Genomic DNA, 17552 nt, shown 5'->3' on the forward strand with positions numbered 1-17552 from the left:
CCCAATGTTGACTCCATGGCTACGGCCTTGCTTTCAACATTCCGATTTTGCTGAAGAAGGGAATCAATTGGCACATTTGCCCATGCGGCAACTTGATTTGCTCGAATGGGTCGGGTAGAGGAAACCTACCGCCTCCAAATGACATTGTGCCCACACGATGCGAATCAAAAGAAACCAACTGTGAACCAGTACCAAAGTAAAAATGTATATTGTGGGCGGGGCCATGGTGAATTAGTGGGCGGGACCATGGTCATTTCGTTGGTGGGGCCGTGATAGGCTCACAGGCGAAACGATGCCAATTCGTGGGTGAGACCATGCAAATTTCGTAGGCGTGACCATGTATTTTTTAAAGGGCGTGGAGCATTTCTTGAGCAATAACCATGCTCATTTAATGGGTAGGACCATGATTATTCAGTGGGCGGGGCCATGGTAATTCAGTGGGTAGGACCATGCTAATTCAGTGGGCGGGGCCATGCTAATTCAGTGGGCAGAATCATGCTAATTCAGTGGGCAAGGACCATGCTAATTCAGTGGGCAAGGACCATGCTAATTCAGTGGCAAGGGTCATGCTAATTCAGTGGGCAAGGACCATGCTAATTCAGTGGGCAAGGACCATGCCAATTCAGTGGGCAAAGGCCATGTTAATTCAGTGGGCAAGGACCATGTTAATTCAATGGGCAAGGGCCATGTTAATTCAGTGGGCAAGGACCATGTTAATTCAGTGGGCAAGGACCATGTTAATTCAGTGGGCAAGGACCATGTTAATTCAGTGGGCAAGGGACCATGTTAATTCAGTGGGCAAGGACCATGTTAATTCAGTGGGCAAGGACCATGTTAATTCAGTGGGCAAGGGCCATGTTAATTCAGTGGGCAAGGGACCATGTTAATTCAGTGGGCAAGGACCATGTTAATTCAGTGGGCAAGGACCATGTTAATTCAGTGGGTAGGACCATGTTAATTCAGTGGGCAAGGACCATGTTAATTCAGTGGGCAAGGACCATGCTAATTCAGTGGGCAAGGGACCATGTTAATTCAGTGGCAAGGACCATGTTAATTCAGTGGGCAAGGACCATGTTAATTCAGTGGGCAAGGACCATGTTAATTCAGTGGGCAAGGGCCATGTTAATTCAGTGGGCAAGGACCATGTTAATTCAGTGGGCAAGGACCATGTTAATTCAGTGGGCAAGGACCATGCTAATTCAGTGGGCAAGGACCATGTTAATTCAGTGGGCAGGACCATGTTAATTCAGTGGGCAAGGACCATGCTAATTCAGTGGGCAAGGACCATGTTAATTCAGTCGGCAAGGACCATGTTAATTCAGTGGACAAGGGCCATGTTAATTCAGTGGGCAAGGGCCATGTTAATTCAGTGGGCAAGGATCATGTTAATTCAGTGGGCAAGGACCATGTTAATTCAGTGGGCAAGGGCCATGCTAATTCAGTGGGCAAGGGCCATGTTAATTCAGTGGGTAAGGATCATGTTAATTCAGTGGGCAAGGGCCATGTTAATTCAGTGGGTAGGACCATGCTAATTCAGTGGGCAAGGATCATGTTAATTCAGTGGGCAAGGGCCATGTTAATTCAGTGGGTAGGACCATGTTAATTCAGTGGGCAAGGACCATGCTAATTCAGTGGGCAAGGGCCATGCTAATTCAGTGGGCAAGGGCCATGCTAATTTAGTGGGTAGGACCATGCTAATTCAGTGGGCAAGGACCATGTTAATTCAGTGGGCAAGGGCCATGTTACTTCAGTGGGCAAGGACCATGCTAATTCAGTGGGCAAGGGCCATGCCAATTCAGTGGGCAAGGACCATGCTAATTCAGTGGGCAAGGGCCATGCTAATTCAGTGGGCAAGGGCCATGCTAATTTAGTGTGTAGGACCATGCTAATTCCGTGGGCAAGGGCCATGCTAATTTAGTGGGTAGGATCATGTTAATTTAGTGGGTAGGACCATGCTAATAGGGTTGGGTAAGGGCCATGTTAATAGGGTTGGGCGTGGCGCAGGCTCTTTGTGGGTGTGGGCGAGGCGGCGTCACCACCCCACCCACCACCACCCACCACCCACCCCACCCACCACCACCACCCACCCCACCCACCACCACTCCATCCACCCCACCCAGCGTCTCTCGCTCCGCCGCTCGCTGCTCCACGTCTGGGCCCAGGCAGCGCCATGGGCGACAAGGACTTCATGTGGGCGCTCAAGAACGGCGACCTGGACGTGGTGCGAGACATGGTGACGCAGGTAATCGGCGGCGCCCTCGCTACTCGCACACAACGACAACCGCTTTCGCACACGGGCCCCTGTTGTGAAGAACCCCCCCCCCCACACACAGAGACCCACACACCATTTCCCGTATCGCCTGCTGTTCGGAGCAAGTGCTGTTCGCGATGGAGCACCTGTGAAGGCCGAAACGACCACGCCCGGCCGCCTTTGTCTCCCCAAGCGCCAATGTTTACACAATCGCACCCGGCACTCGTTTTGAGGCCGAGTCGACATAGAGGAGGCCCAGGACCGGTTCAAGATAATCGCCACCGGTGTTGGCGGCCGTGAGCGGTGAATCGAACTCGGGACCTCTTACACCACCACCATCATCACCATCATCATCACCATCATCATCACCACCATCACCACCATCACCATCATCATCACCACCATCATCATCATCACCACCATCATCACCACCATCATCACCACCACCATCACCACCACCATCATCATCATCATCACCACCACCATCATCATCACCACCACCACAACCATCACCACCATCATCACCACCACAGCCACCACCATCATCACCACCACAGCCATCACCATCATCACCACCATCATCATCACCACCACCACACCATCACCACCACACCATCACCACACTACCATCATCACCACCATCACTGTGATCCGCGCCCATCGTCTCTGCAGTGTCGATGTCAGCGTGTGGCCGCCATGTTGCGTAGGGCAACTCGCAGGCCGCTGTGCAGGGCTGGTCCACATGTCTTGTGACCCACGTTTAATCCTCCAGAACCGAATGTATATATATTTTTAATTAAAGTAAGGTGTTTATTTAAAACAGAAATGAATACGCGAAGGCAAAAAAAATGTTAGGGGTGGGGGGGTCACAAGACATCTGGACCGCCACTACTGTACCTGGCTGCGAGGCGGTGGTGCTGCACTGTGTTTAGAGACACGCGGGGTGAGAGACGTTCACAGAGAAGATGTACACACAGATACGATGTACACAGAAGATGTACACACAGAGATGCTGTACACAGAGAAGATGTACACACAGAGAGATGCAGTACACACCGAGGTGCTGTACATGTAGCGATGGTGTACATGTAGCGATGGTGTGTGTACATGTAGCGATGCTGTACATGTAGCGATGGTGTACATGTAGCGATGGTGTACATGTAGCGATGGTGCACATGTAGCGATGGTGCACATGTAGCGATGGTGCACATGTAGCGATGGTGCACATGTAGCGATGGTGCACATGTAGCGATGGTGCACATGTAGCGATGGTGCACATGTAGCGATGGTGCACATGTAGCGATGCTGTACATGTAGCGATGGTGTACATGTAGCGATGGTGCACATGTAGCGATGCTGTACATGTAGCGATGGTGCACATGTAGCGATGGTGCACATGTAGCGATGCTGCACATGTAGCGATGGTGCACATGTAGCGATGGTGCACATGTAGCGATGGTGTACACGTAGCGATGGTGCACACGTAGCGATGGTGCACACGTAGCGATGGTGTACATGTAGCGATGGTGCACATGTAGCGATGGTGTACATGTAGCGATGGTGCACATGTAGCGATGGTGTACACGTAGCGATGGTGCACATGTAGCGATGGTGCACATGTAGCGATGGTGCACATGTAGCGATGGTGCACATGTAGCGATGGTGCACATGTAGCGATGGTGCACATGTAGCGATGGTGCACATGTAGCGATGGTGCACATGTAGCGATGGTGCACATGTAGCGATGGTGCACATGTAGCGATGGTGCACATGTAGCGATGGTGCACATGTAGCGATGGTGCACATGTAGCGATGGTGCACATGTAGCGATGGTGCACATGTAGCGATGGTGCACATGTAGCGATGGTGTACACGAAGACGCGTCAAAGACACGGGCGATGGGAAGTCTTCCTCTGGTCGTGGCTAAACAGCAGCAGCAGCAGACATCGCTGGCACGGCAGGTCCTTGAACGCATTTGCTGCTCTGCGCAAGAATAATTAGAAGAGGAGGAGGAATGTCCACGCACTGTGACGAGCCAAGCTGCCCACGAGACCATCACCGCAGCTTCCCGCAGGGACGCATCGCTGTGGGGGCCGTCAACTCTCGAATTCGAGGGGCCTCAAGTGGCCGCCAAGTGGCCTCCTCCTCCTGCTGCTGCTGCTCGTCACCCCGTCGTCCACCCCGAGTTGTGGTTCACTCTTCTCTCGCCAAGGCCTCTGTGGGCTCACGGCGAAGGAAAGAAAGACGTAAAGCCAAAGTGTCGCCAATTATGTTTTATTTTAAGGCTGCAGTGTTTGTTGACGAATACACACTGCGGTTTAAAACATTTTTGGTTAACTTCCGAATGACTCATCAGGAAACATTAATGTAATTCTCATCAGGCCCCATGGTGCAAGTGACATCTCTCAATTATTATCTGCTTTCTCTGTGGCCTCTTCTTGTGCGATGAAGAAGGGTCATCACCCGAAACGTCAGCTGTAGTATTTTCTGATGATTATTGTTGACTCACGCGTGGAAGTTTCTACGTTAACTGCCTGTGCACCGCTGCCAGTGCAGGAAGTAGTTAGCGGTGGTGGCGGCAGCAGCAGCATCGCCACACAACTTGTGTCCGTCATGTGGATGGCGAGAGAGGGGGGGGGGCACCGGGGTGGGGGGGGGGCATCTGGTGGAGGGCAACCGATGGGGGGGGCATCTGGTGGGGGGCATTCGAGGGGGGGCACGGGGGGGGGCATCTGGTGGGGAGCACCCTGAACCAAGATGGGGAGGTGCGGGCAAGAATCTTTTCAAGACTTGAGGCGCGATCACCCAAACCCTCCCGTCAGTCAGTCACACCGTGCGTGGCCCTAAAAGGCAACACTGCTCGTCCAGTGCAGTATTTAATGGGTAACCACATTTAGAAACATGCGTTCAAATTATCGAAGTTATTTGCTCCGCTATAAATTTCCACACGGTAAGCCAACTCCGTTGAGATGTTTGTGGCCAGGTCGCTTCTGAAACAGAAGATTATAGCTCAGTGGGCCTTTACCTGGTAACATTAAAATAGTTTAGCTTTAATAACTGGCAACTTGTACGTATGTGTGTTGCACTTCTCTCGCACCGTGCTTGGACGACCGTGCTCATGGGAGGTGCGGCGACGGTGTGGGCCCCCCCGGGCCCTTACCACCACCACACGGGCCACTCACGAAGACGCCTTCCAGGGCGACGGGCACGCGATGGAACTACTCACTCGTTGGCTTTTACTTCACCAGGCTTGTCAAGCGCGGGGTGGAGAATGCGGGGAGCATGGACGTGGGAACGGTTCACGTTGCGGGTTAGAGCGGTGGCTTTTGGTTCCACTGTGCCGTGTGCTGCCCACAAAGTAGCCTGACGGCTTCCACTCCACGCAGTCTGCGTCATTGATTCGAAAACAGAACTACTGTACAGTCTTCCTTCTCGCTCGCTGCCTCTGTGGTCTAAAACACGCCGCTCTGAATGAACCCGGCTGAGTTGGATACCCGGCCACGGCTAGAATCGGTGTGGGTTGGTGAAGGGGACGATGCTGTCCCATCCCCACCCCCTGCCTCGCTTGCCTTCCTTAACCTGAACTGACCAGCTTGATGAAGTATGGTCAAACAACACCCACGGCCGACACCGCGTAGGTGGGGCGGGCGCTTGAACAGTGGATTGAAAAAAGTTGCCAAAATCTATAACGTGATTAAGTTTGTGGGATAAAATTGTTTGAAGGGGTAAAATCGATTTCCAAAACCAGCCCCCCCCCCCCAATAGTAATGAAAGTGTCATTTAAATGTTCACTCGGTGGTACTAAAGATTAGATTCATGGTAACCTCACAACCATACCACGTCGCCTCACAGTCATCACCGCATCTCACGATGGCATCGCGTAGACCCAACGTCACGTCACAATGCCATATCGCATTGCATCCCAGTAAAACGTGCGGCGGTGAGCGCAAAGTTGCTTGGCGTTTGCGTACTTACTGGGATATCCCTCGAGTGGGATGGGGATCGCCCGCCAATCGCTCACCACACCGCCCAGGAGCAGCAATCGTGCCATGATCTCGCCGCCACGGAGCAGACCCGCCCACGCTGCGGGCTACAGTTGAAACCAGAAAGATCTGTAACGTTTACAATTAAATAACAGAGCCGTGGCATTTTGAGAGCGAGCGTAACCGTGTTTTTACCCGCCAGCACTCTCATTCACGACCAACCCCCTCATCGCCGCCGCCTTGAAAAATAATTTTCCTCTTTGCTCGAAGCGTCTGCCGCTTGTTCCCCTGCAAACACGCTGAGCGAGTGCCGTCGTCTTTCGTATTGGCTGATGTTCGATGGCCGAGCTACAACTACAACTTCACATTCAGGTGGCCAGGCCAGAAGATAATCCCCCGTCCGGAGTAGCCGATTAAGTCTATCGCTGTGATGTCGTGCATCCAGCAAGTGCTGCGTGCATCGATCAATAGAGCTAATCACCTGCCAGAAGGAGGCCAGTCGACCAGCATGTCCAGATCTTATTGCTCAATTACAGGGAAACTGCCTGTTTAATGTGTGCACTGCGTGAGGTTCGGTGCTTTTCAGAGACACTTAAAGGCCCCCCCCCCCCCCCGTGCCTCAGTCGCCGAGCTTTTCGTGTGACACTGAGCTTCGTGCCACAGAGTCACGGTCAATTATGTCTGTGAAATATTGTGGCTGCGTTGCAAATTGCATGATTATTATTATTATTATAGCTGCTCGGGTCTACAGGGCACTTGAGCGTCGTTTCCGCATCATCGAGGCGGTATTCGGTCAAAGAAGACCTTACCAGTAAACAAAATCGGTTTGCATCCTTGAAGGCCAGCCAGTCAGAAACGATCTTCAGCATTCCACACATCCAGTGACGCTTGGCCTTCAGACTCTGCTTCATGGGGACGGTGGCTCGGAACAAACTACACGGCAGTGACTTGTTAAGGTTTATTGAAGTGGAAATATTTTATTCATAAATGGGTTTTTTATGATGACGTTTCTCCACGTTAATAAAACGTCTTGGTTGTTAATTATCTCTAAACTTAATAAAGATAACACTTAGGCTTTCACGACCAATATCATCCCTAAAAATACCTATATTATAGCTGAATAAAGATGTTCGTATTTTTTCAATAAGTGAACTCGTGATAGGGAAAAGGCTCAACACATTCGTAGTTTCTGGCAATTGCCCATTTTTGCCGGTTATATCTATTTTTTTTTTCCTTTTTAAGGCAGTTTTATGGACCAATGCGGTGCATTGTTTGTTCATTGTGCTTGTACACCACTGCCAGCAACACGAAATAATTAGTTTAATGATCATAATCAGAATATTATTTTAGACTGGAAGATCCGATGAGCTATGATGAAGGTCTTTTTTACAGATGTCAGGTCATGTTTAGTTTGTTGTCTTTCCCCCGCACCTCCAAATAGCACGGTTGGCTACGAAAGAAGTCCAACATAAGTGGATATTTATTTATTAATTATATGTAGTTTTCCAGTTATCACCCATTATAGGAATGATCTTTCCCCCGAAGGATCTTACACCTACGAGGGGTCTACTGTTAATGAATACTCTCATGTCTCACCACCACTCTCCTCTTTCACTACATTGGGGCAGATGGCAGCAGCGTGGGGAAACAGGTCAACTCGTTTTCTGGCAGCGACCCGCGTGTGTGAAATGGAGCAGTGATTAAATTCCTCGCAGCGTAAACACATTTCTTATTTTGAGATGATCATAATCCACATGTTCTGGACTACTGCCAATAGTTCCAGAAGTGAAAAAAATCTATTTACTAAAAGCGAGATGGTGAATTATGTTGGCCCCCAGCGAGTGATGCTACTCCCACACATTCGCGTTCAATATTTTGCGATTTTTCGTTGGTAGTGGGGCACAAACAACAAAAACCTCGACGCGCTTGTCAATGAACACTGCCACGAAACGAGAAGCGATGTCGTCCGTGACATTTTGGGCAATCCCCGTGCTTCGGAGCACAGTTATTGATGAATGTGATCTATGTTTTTACATCCACATGAATGTATCATCAATGCAGAGACATCGCGTAATTTCAGTCACCCTGCTCGATAATGAAGCTGCAACCTTGCGTTGGAGAACAACCCCGTTTAGCCTGCGCCCTGGTGTGTTTGGCCGTTGTTACATTTGTTACGGGATGATAAGCCACATCGTTGAGCTATCATTTCAGCTCACATAGTCGGCAAGCATTGTCAAGCGCCTTTGGTGAAAGGCGCTTTACAAATGCAAAATAGAATCGAATTTGAGGCCAGGTCGCTTCTGAAAAAGTGCTCTATGAATCTTGACTTAAAGCTTTCGTGACTGCAGGAATTCATATTCTTTGGGTCTTTCAGTAAAGTCACGTAGATGGGTTAACAAAAAATAACAAAAACTACGACGTTTTGATCGCAACACAAGCGATCAGGAAGAGCTCTTCCTGATGACGAACACTTTTTTTGGTTATTTTTTTGTAATTTTCTTTGACTTTACCGAAAGACCCAAAGAATAAGTTCCCTATAGTTCAGTGGGGCCTTACCTGGTTAAATCTATATTTTAAAAGAGTTTATAGTGTACCTGTTCTTAGCATGGCTGATTTTTATGTCTTTTTCATGGGTGTTATCTTTAATTAATTGTTTTCATTCATTTTTTTAGTGTACCAAAAACCTCACAATTCTGGTTATCAACAACAGTTGCTGTACTTTATTTATTTTGCTTTTTGTCAACCTTTGACGCAGGGCAATCTCATCCCGGCATTGACTTCTCGCCTTGTTCACCACAATCAACTTGAACATAATTGACAATAAATGAAACTGTCTATCATTCTGTAAATGATTCGTAAACTTAGGAGGGCTTTTAGCACTTGCTTCCTGCTTCTTGGTACAATTATCCTCAGAGGTGGGATTTTCCAGCGTTGCGTAATACCACTCTTTGCCCTTACTAGACATTTGATGCACGAAAGTACGACACCTTACACTTTTACCATGCTCCCTCTCTCGTATGTATGTACCTTGCATATATCCCATAAGGGGGGGCTGGCAGGAGGTGGTGGGCCTAATCCATTCCCCGTTTATTTATAAGGGTGTTCGTGTAATGGCCGTGTTAGCTGATAGAGAGCCATGGCAAACGCAGGTAAGAGGGTAGGGGGGGGCATAGTGGGACATTTTGCTGAGCAAGATCCGTGCTAATGTTTACTCTGGGAAGCCTCGCCCAAGGGAGTCCCGCAAGACCTTGTTTTTCAGTTGTATCCTCATGCCTGGAATGTTTGGCAACTTCCTTTTTGTCCTAAGTAGTTATTTTTTTGCATATGGAAGGCGAAGGGAGTGCCGGTAAAGAATACCGACAGCACGCGAGGTGGAGAACGCCCAAACGGCCAAGCTTTTGCCGCGGCGAAATGAACGCTGGTAACCGCTTCGTTCAGGTCACCCAGGAAAGTCCGCAGGACCGCGTCGATCACTCCGGTGTGGATTGCGCACGGTGAAAGCTCGTCCTAGGCAAATGATAGCTGCACACTTCCAAAGGGAACTACTCTGGGCTAAGATATGGTGATGTGGGGAAGAGGCGTCTGTATTTGTGCGCTGTTCACAAGTGTAATAAGAAAAACGAGTGGGAAAAAGCCGCGGTGATGGGCAAAATCCCCGCTCTTGAGAACCCAGTTCAATCACTGGGGGCTGCTCGGATTGAAATGCAGGAGGATCTCGGCCACGCTGCCTCAGCTTTCAGAGCCACGTTTCACCGTTGTCTACAAATGTTCGGTTGTTTTAAGAGCAAAAGTTGATTATTACCCAAGGGTCAGAGGCGGTCGCTAAGATAGCGAGTGGAACATTTACGATGCTGCAACCCGAGGGCTGTGGGAATTGATGCACAGAGTCGGTTTTACAAGACGAAGACATGTAAATCATTTTAATCGCACTTTGTCTTCTAACGTGTGTCGTTCTGCCCTTCACGAGTGCTGCTTGCTATAACACCACTTACCCCAATAGTCTGTGAAAGCTATACGGGGGATCTTTGTGTTTGTTTGCAGTAGTAGGTAGTGGTGGGTGGGGACAACTGTGGGCAGGGCTGGGGGTGACTGGATCATGACGAACAACATTCCTCTTCGAGAAATTTAATCAAATGTATCGTGGGACTCTTTTTTTGCCTGTGTCACGGTATGAAAAATAAGAATAGGTTTTGCCCTTTCTGGCAATAAAACAGGGGGTTTTCAGATGTTCAAACACCAAATAGGAACCTTTTTGCAAGGAATCAAGTCCGCACTAACCACACGTACTTGTTGTGAACATGCTCACAAACATACTCTGGTAATATATGCGTACACCAGAGACAGCTCTCGAGCACCTACCTCGTTCGTAAGTAAAGGAGTCCCTATAAACACAAAACCCGTCCTTCCCCACAGTGAAGATTCGTTTTATTTATTCACGTAAACCAACCTATACAGGAATCCGCCATGATCTTTAGCGAACGGAATATTAGGAAATCCCTTGTGAGCCCGCACACGCAGAGCAGGCATTGAGCAGACAAAGCAAGCAAGTTCTTCTTGTGTACACATTTTGTCATGGTTTGCGAGTCTTAGAAGTAACATCGCAATGTATCAATGTGACAGGTGGCATTGGTAGCACACGGACTGCCGGCGATTCCCCCCGTGTCGAGCTAATTTCCCCATGCCGGGTGTGGCAGACGTAAGTAACACAATCCGCACGCATTGTCCACGGGTCAGAACAATGAGTGGCGTCTTAAATTACGTGTACCTGCCAACTACACAGGTTTATCTCACCCCAACTTGTCCCACCTGCTGCCGGAGGCTGCAAATACCAGGTTGTTTTACGAGTTGCACTTTGGGGCGTTCCATTCTTGCGGGGTCAGGGGGGGTGTTGATTGTCGATGGAGAGAGATCCAAACCCTTTGTGGCAGGGTTTTTCCAAACATGCGTATAAATTCTGGCGGTCCACGAAATCAATTATCGCGTGCCCAGCAAGCAACGTGACACCTGTCCATGTGCGGATGTCGCGTGTGAGAATCCCTCGTCCATCGACTTGCGTTGGCCGGCACGAGGCGTTGTCGTCAAGCTATCTTGATGACCCAACAGACCGGTGGCAATTTTGGGCGCTTGCCGTCAATACAGTGGCTAGGAGATGTTAACTAGCTCGCCTGGTATGCAGGAGGTCGTGGGTTTGATCCCAACCCTGACGCCTGCTGCTGCTGTCTATTTGGAGTGTGCATGTTCTCCCCGTGGTCGTGTAAACATTTTCCGGGTCCTCCAGTTTTTCCCTCCACATTTAGAAGCAACGTGCATTTAGAGTATTTGTCTGTTCATTTCCACGTGATTAGCCACTTCGTGTGAGCTATCATGTTGTAATAGCCAGGTCGCTTCTGAAAAAGAGCTATATAGCTCAGTGGGCCTTACCTGGTAAAATAAAAAAAGTTTAATATTCTAGTTTAATACCGGTGGCCTTCCCAGACTTGGTGTCTGTGAGCGCAGTGTCCAGCTCATCGGTTGAGAGGGCCTCTGAAGAGGTGTTGTGTGTGCGTGGGGCCAGCTGTTGGCAGAGAGAGCTTTAGCAGCTTTGATTTTACTGCGTGACAAACGGCTGTAAAAAAAAAAAAATCTGTCGCTATTTATAGGTTTATGCCATTGATGGCGCTCACTCTAACCTGGTTTTTGGTTCTGAACGCATCGTTTGAGACGACCTGCGGTTGCACTTTCTCTCCATCTGTGCCCGACCCGTTGTCTCTTCGTCTGTGACCGAGCCGGTGTCCATGCACGATGTGTCAGGCAGGGAGACGGGGGGGGGGCTGGTTGTATTGAAAGCGCAACGGCGAGCCAATTGATGGCGGGGCCCCTTGATTGCGAAGGGGAAATGACACTGCAGCGTGGGATAGAGAAAATGAGATGATGTAATATAGGAATCTGAATAATTGTGTGTTTGTGTGTTGCACTTCTTCCGCACCGTACGTAGCCAACCGTGCTAATCAGAGGTGCGAGGATAATTGGGCATAAATAACCTGCAGTTGTTGAGGTTAACGGCGATGCTAATAGCAGCATGATTACAACTATACACGAATGACTTGAGGCTGACTGTAACGTATTATAATATCACTGTTAATTGCAGCGTAGGGTGCAGCAGGCACTTGCGTGCATCGACTGTGCCACGTTGCACTCGGTGCCCGCCCGTGTGCTGCACCGGTTGTAAAATGAACTGACGTAAGCATGGCCTGTTTGACACCCTGGTCTTAACAGATTGGTGGACAAAAGCGGTTGTTTGTCTACGTGGGCGTGTGTGTGTGTGCATCGTCAACACCAGTGATGATTATCTGAAACGTTTCTGAGCCTCTCCTAGATCGACTCGGCCTCAAATGAGTACCTGGTGTGGTGTGTAAACATCGCCACTGGGGAGACCAAGGCGGCCGGGCGTGGTGCCGACCACCCACCACCTCGCGTGCCGTGGCGGCCCTCATCTGTGAAACTCGCCGACAGCACTTTGCCCCGACCAGCCTGTTAAGGCCACGCGGGCGCTGTTTGTCTGCGCTGCAGGGTGCGGATGTGAACCGGCTGCTGGAGGCCGGGAGGCGGCCCCTTCACTACGCGGCAGACAGCGGGCAGCTTGACATTCTCAAGTTCCTGCTGTCCAACGGCGCGGACGTCAACGTAAGGCGGCGTCCGTCCCACGCTCCGTTTGTCGCGCCGTCGGCCTTCCGGCGAGTCGGCCCCACCGGCGACGCGTCGGCCCCGGCCGGCGACACTCTTCCAGTGACGCTCCCTCAAATATAAGATATCATAGGTGACGTTATGGGCAATGGCCTCTTGTTTAAATGCATGCCTATGCAGGCCACCATACTTCAATAGGGATTACCTTTGGTACGGCTATTTAATACACAATGGACAGGAAGGACAAGCTCAATGGGCTCGCATAATGCGCATGCATCATGTTCGTTGACTTGAGCGCAGAAGCGTGGTCACCACATCTACGCCTCTAGATAAGGAACGAAACAGGTGGACTTCTCCACAAATCTGGCTGTCGCCTGATGAGGCTAGGTGTAATCACTGGCGAAACGTCACGGTACTTAGATTGTAAATGATGTGACGAATTGGCACGTTCTGTTTACATGACAACCCTTACTAGTTGGTGTGTCGGGTGGTGGCGGGTTTAACGACACATTTCTATAGGTACGCGATCTAACCCAAAAACTTTATGGCCTCTTCTTCATAGCACACGAGAAGGACATATTGTGTCCTATTAAATATATTTTTATTGCCATTTATGGATGCAGCATCATTGACGAACGTGAATATTTGGTCTATTGTGTTTGTGCCACCACTGCCAATGCAGCAGCAGCAACTGTCAGAAAATGTGTTTCATTACCCAGTATTAAAGTCTTCATTCGGTCACACAATTACTCGGTGTTAATCATACGATTGTCCGATGCGCATACCTCTAAAGATTAAGTTCATCTATCACCTAGCTTGTGAGCCAGTCTTTCAGTTACATTGTGAGCCCGTATATTAATAATATTTGATCCATTTAGTCAAATCAATCTGTCATCCAGTTTCTCTCGTCAGGGGTTCGCAAGTTCATTACCAGTCGATCACATTCTCACGCAATCATTCGGTAATTTGTTCATCAATAATTCCGTCACACCGTGAGATTTTGAGTCGACCAATCATTGTCCAGTCGGTAAACAGATGCAGCAGTGATTTAGTCAATTTAAAGAAATTTCTGTCCCAGTAAATAAATAAGTCCAGTGGTTCTGGTTAGTCATACATACACACACAATCAATCATTTTGTTCTAAAGATGCAAAGTTAATTTACCGGTCATCTAGCCGGAGAGGCAATTAAATTAAACAGTGAACTCATTATAAAGTAAATCAATGGCTCATTCAACCAGTCAACCGGAAATTAAGTTGGATAATCCATTAAATCAGTTCGTCATTGCAAAAGGTAAATGTCGTTCGGGTGCACAGGGGCAGAAAGGAGAGAGTTAAATTGCCAAGATGGGAATCGCGGTTTTGTACGCGCGTGCTCCGTGTCAGGCTAGCGCGGGCGTACGTACGCCGAACTACCTTCTCGACGTACGTAGCCACCGCGCTAATCGCGGGTGCGGTGGTGTTGCGATGCGCATTGAGCACACGCATTGAACACGCACGTACTAATCGAACACGCGCACATGCACGCAGTGAACACACGCACATGCACACAGTGAACGCACGCACATGCACACAGTGAACACATGCACGCAGTGAACACACGCACATACACACAGTGAACACATGCACGCAGTGAACACGCGCGCATCGATTGCGTGTACGTGGAACGTCTTTCGCACCGTACGTAGCCAACCGCGCTAATCGGGCGAGGGGGTGCGGTGATGTTGTGACGCACGCACGTCGGAGGTGTGTGCAGGCGGTGGATAAGCACGGACTCACGCCTCTCCTCGCCTCCATTTACGAGGGGCACACCAGCTGCGTGAGCTTCCTCCTCTCGAAGGTACCGCCATGCGTGCGATGTGTGTATGTACGTGTGATGTGTGTATGTACGTGGAACTTTCGCACCTGTACGTAGCCAACCGTGCTCGGGTAATGCCGTCTCCTGGCTTGCCGGCACCCCCCCCCCCCCCCCCCCCCGTAACCTGGGGGACGACGACCCAGCGCTCAGAAAGTGCTTGGACAAATTTGTTAAGAAGTTTGGCAGATTACAACTGTCATGAGAGGTTACGGGGCTCAATCGTGCGCTCGAGAAGGACCATTGCCTTAAACGTCGTTCCCCATTATATATTTTTTTCTACTTATAGGGCTGCAGGGGTATTAATAATGATTGTGTTGAGTTTTTTGCCATGGGTTTTGCCTTGTGCGCCGCTGACAACAGAGCTGAGTGAATGCACGACGCTTTTAGATTGTGCTCAAAGTTGCACCGTGCCAGCTGCCCGACAAATCAATTTCGGCAGCTGGGATTTTTGTTTTGTCCCGACATTAACGATTGAATCCGGTGGCCTCTTTGGTGCCCAATTAAAATGTACCACCTCTTAATTTTAATTGCCTTCTCACTCGCTGCGGCCATCTGAATGCCTTTGTTTTTTGTAATGACCGCCTCCGGCCCCTCTCTCAATCTCCCACCATTGTTGTCGTCGTCGTCCCAATCCCCTGCGGCCCAATCGACCCCTGTGGGAGGGAGTGTAAAACTGTAGACGGCTAAGTACAGGCATCCAGTTCACCACTGAGAAAGCCGTCTCTGGTGTAGGCCAATCAGTTTCGAAGACAATGCCATGTATTATTAGAGCATGTTTTTTGCCACAAGTACAATGGGTATCTGGTTTGGTGTTTGAACATCTTGTCACCTGTTTTAATGCCAATTTCCTTCACTCTCACCTCGTATCTCCCCCCAATCCCTAGGGTGCAGACAAATCATTCCGAGGGCCAGATGGACTCAGTCCGCTTGAAGCAGCCGAGCGACAGGACATCAAAGCCTTGCTGCAGTAGCTTCCACATGCACGCGTAACCGCACACACGCACACACGCACACACACACACGCATAGTCCGGTACGTGCGGGGTACTCGTACGGTCGTAGCACAACTCCGACAAGCTATCGCATGGGGGCGGGGGGAGGTGGGCGCCGGTATGTCGTGTGACCTTACTGGGCACCCTGCGCACACACTCGCACGCTCATGCACACCCCGGAATAAAGCGTTCGCACATTCACGCAACGACCAACACCCACCGCTCGCCACGGAGTGACGGCGACGTCACCGCGAGTCGCCTGCGCCAGGCCCGGGTGCGCTTCGAGGCCACGCACACGCATCGACGCGCGTTGCGTCACTCGCGCACAAAGTGACACCTCGACTATCGGAGCGGTCGATGTTGGCGAAACGCCCCGTTTTGACGGCCTCGGGTACGGTTGCCGGAACTGTGGCTGGCGAGGCGAGCGAGCGCTGTGTGATCGCCCGTGACCCTTGTGTGTGCGAAAGGCCGCGTGATTTCACTTTTGGCCGCAGGGTTTTCGCAGAGCGAGGGCTCCGTGAGCACAGTGTTTCCCCCCACCCACCCGTCGTGGCCCACCCGCGTGTCGTGCTCCCCTTAATAGGTATTACCGAGCAGCAGCGCTTGGCCCCAAAGAGTAAATCAAATCTTGGGCAGCAGCAGCAGCAGGAAAGGGGGCAGGCTTTGTCCATGTTTATACACCGACACACGCGCGCGTGTGTGTCCCCTGTATAGCCGTAAAAGATTGTTGGGGCAAGTGCTGTTAGCGAGCACCTATGAAGGCCGCCACGGCACACGAGGGAGTGGTTGGCCAGCACCACTCCCTGTCCACACACCGCACCGGATACGCAATTGAGGACAAGTCGACCCCGAAGAGGCCCAGGACCGATGTAAGATATCCGTCACTGGTGTTTACCGTGAGCGTAACTGTGGTCGCTGAGTTTGTAGCACAGTACGCTAACCACTTCGCTACCGCTCCCCGTGCACGCACATGCGCACGCACGCACACGCCCGCACCCCGCACTCCCCATACTTCCATGCTCTGCGTTCCAAACAAAGTACAGTGCGTGAAGAAAATGGGGAGGAAAAAATGCGGGCGCACATTCTCGCTCGCTTGCACAAACACGTCTTCTTCCTCCTCCTCGGTTTTAACGCTTTGCGTTAAGACAGCTAACGTCCCCCCCCGCACTCCCCCTCTTTATTCCTGAGGTTCTGCCCCCCCCCCTCCCCTCGACATAAAGTCGCCGTTTCTCGAGCTTGGGTAGTGATCGATGCCTGGGGCCTACCCCCCCAACTTGTCTTTTTTGTTATAGCCAATTACGGATTTCCATCGTCATCTGCCTCGCACACACACGCGCGCCCACGTGATGTTATGTTCGTGGCCCCATGTGGTTGATGATGGAAAAGCAAAAGTCGGATTGCATTAAAATTTGAACTCTGTTTTTTTGCGGTGCGTCTGCTGTTGTGTGTCCGCGAAGGGTTGCCGTCGCGCTCCCGTTTGCTTTGTTATTGGCTGGAGGAGTTGAATTGAGGTGAACTTTGCTGGTGGAATTTGTCTTTTAAAGTGTCGCCCTTCGATAAAACGAAAACAGACGGTGAACATAACCCAACTAAAAGCAGTCGTGGGCCTCCTCCATAGGTCGACGCAGCCTTAAGTACCTGGTGCGGTGTGCAGACATCAGCGTTGGGGAGACAAAGGTGGCCGGGCGTGGTGCTGGCCACCCGCCTCTTGTGCCGTGCCGTCCTTCATAGGTGCTCACTAACAGCACTTGCCCCAACAGTCTGTTGAGGCTATACGGGGGATCTTTTGCATGCGACCTTTTTGCCAG

The 17552-nt window shown here is 50.4% G+C and overlaps 1 protein-coding gene across 1 annotated transcript; it reads left to right on the top strand.

The window, feature by feature from the left end:
* Positions 1–2112: 2112 nt before the first annotated feature.
* Positions 2113–17163, top strand: MTPN (myotrophin). Its single transcript, XM_061549833.1, has 4 exons — positions 2113–2242; positions 12784–12897; positions 14652–14735; positions 15638–17163. Exons 1-4 carry the CDS (start codon positions 2171–2173, stop codon positions 15722–15724), a joined length of 357 nt encoding a protein of 118 aa, XP_061405817.1. The 5' UTR covers positions 2113–2170; the 3' UTR covers positions 15725–17163.
* The last annotated feature ends 389 nt before the right edge of the window (positions 17164–17552 follow it).

This window comes from Lethenteron reissneri, chromosome 2 (assembly GCF_015708825.2).
Source record: "Lethenteron reissneri isolate LAM-NWPU_2019-01 chromosome 2, ASM1570882v1, whole genome shotgun sequence".
NCBI classification, from domain to species: domain Eukaryota; kingdom Metazoa; phylum Chordata; class Hyperoartia; order Petromyzontiformes; family Petromyzontidae; genus Lethenteron; species Lethenteron reissneri.

Coding starts and splice junctions, on each gene's coding strand:
- MTPN (XM_061549833.1), top strand. CDS start 2,171: ATGGGCGACAAGGACTTCATGTGGGCGCTCAAGAACGGCGACCTGGAC. Junction 2,243..12,783: donor TGCGAGACATGGTGACGCAG/GTAATCGGCGGC, acceptor TCTGCGCTGCAG/GGTGCGGATGTGAACCGGCT. Junction 12,898..14,651: donor CCAACGGCGCGGACGTCAAC/GTAAGGCGGCGT, acceptor AGGTGTGTGCAG/GCGGTGGATAAGCACGGACT.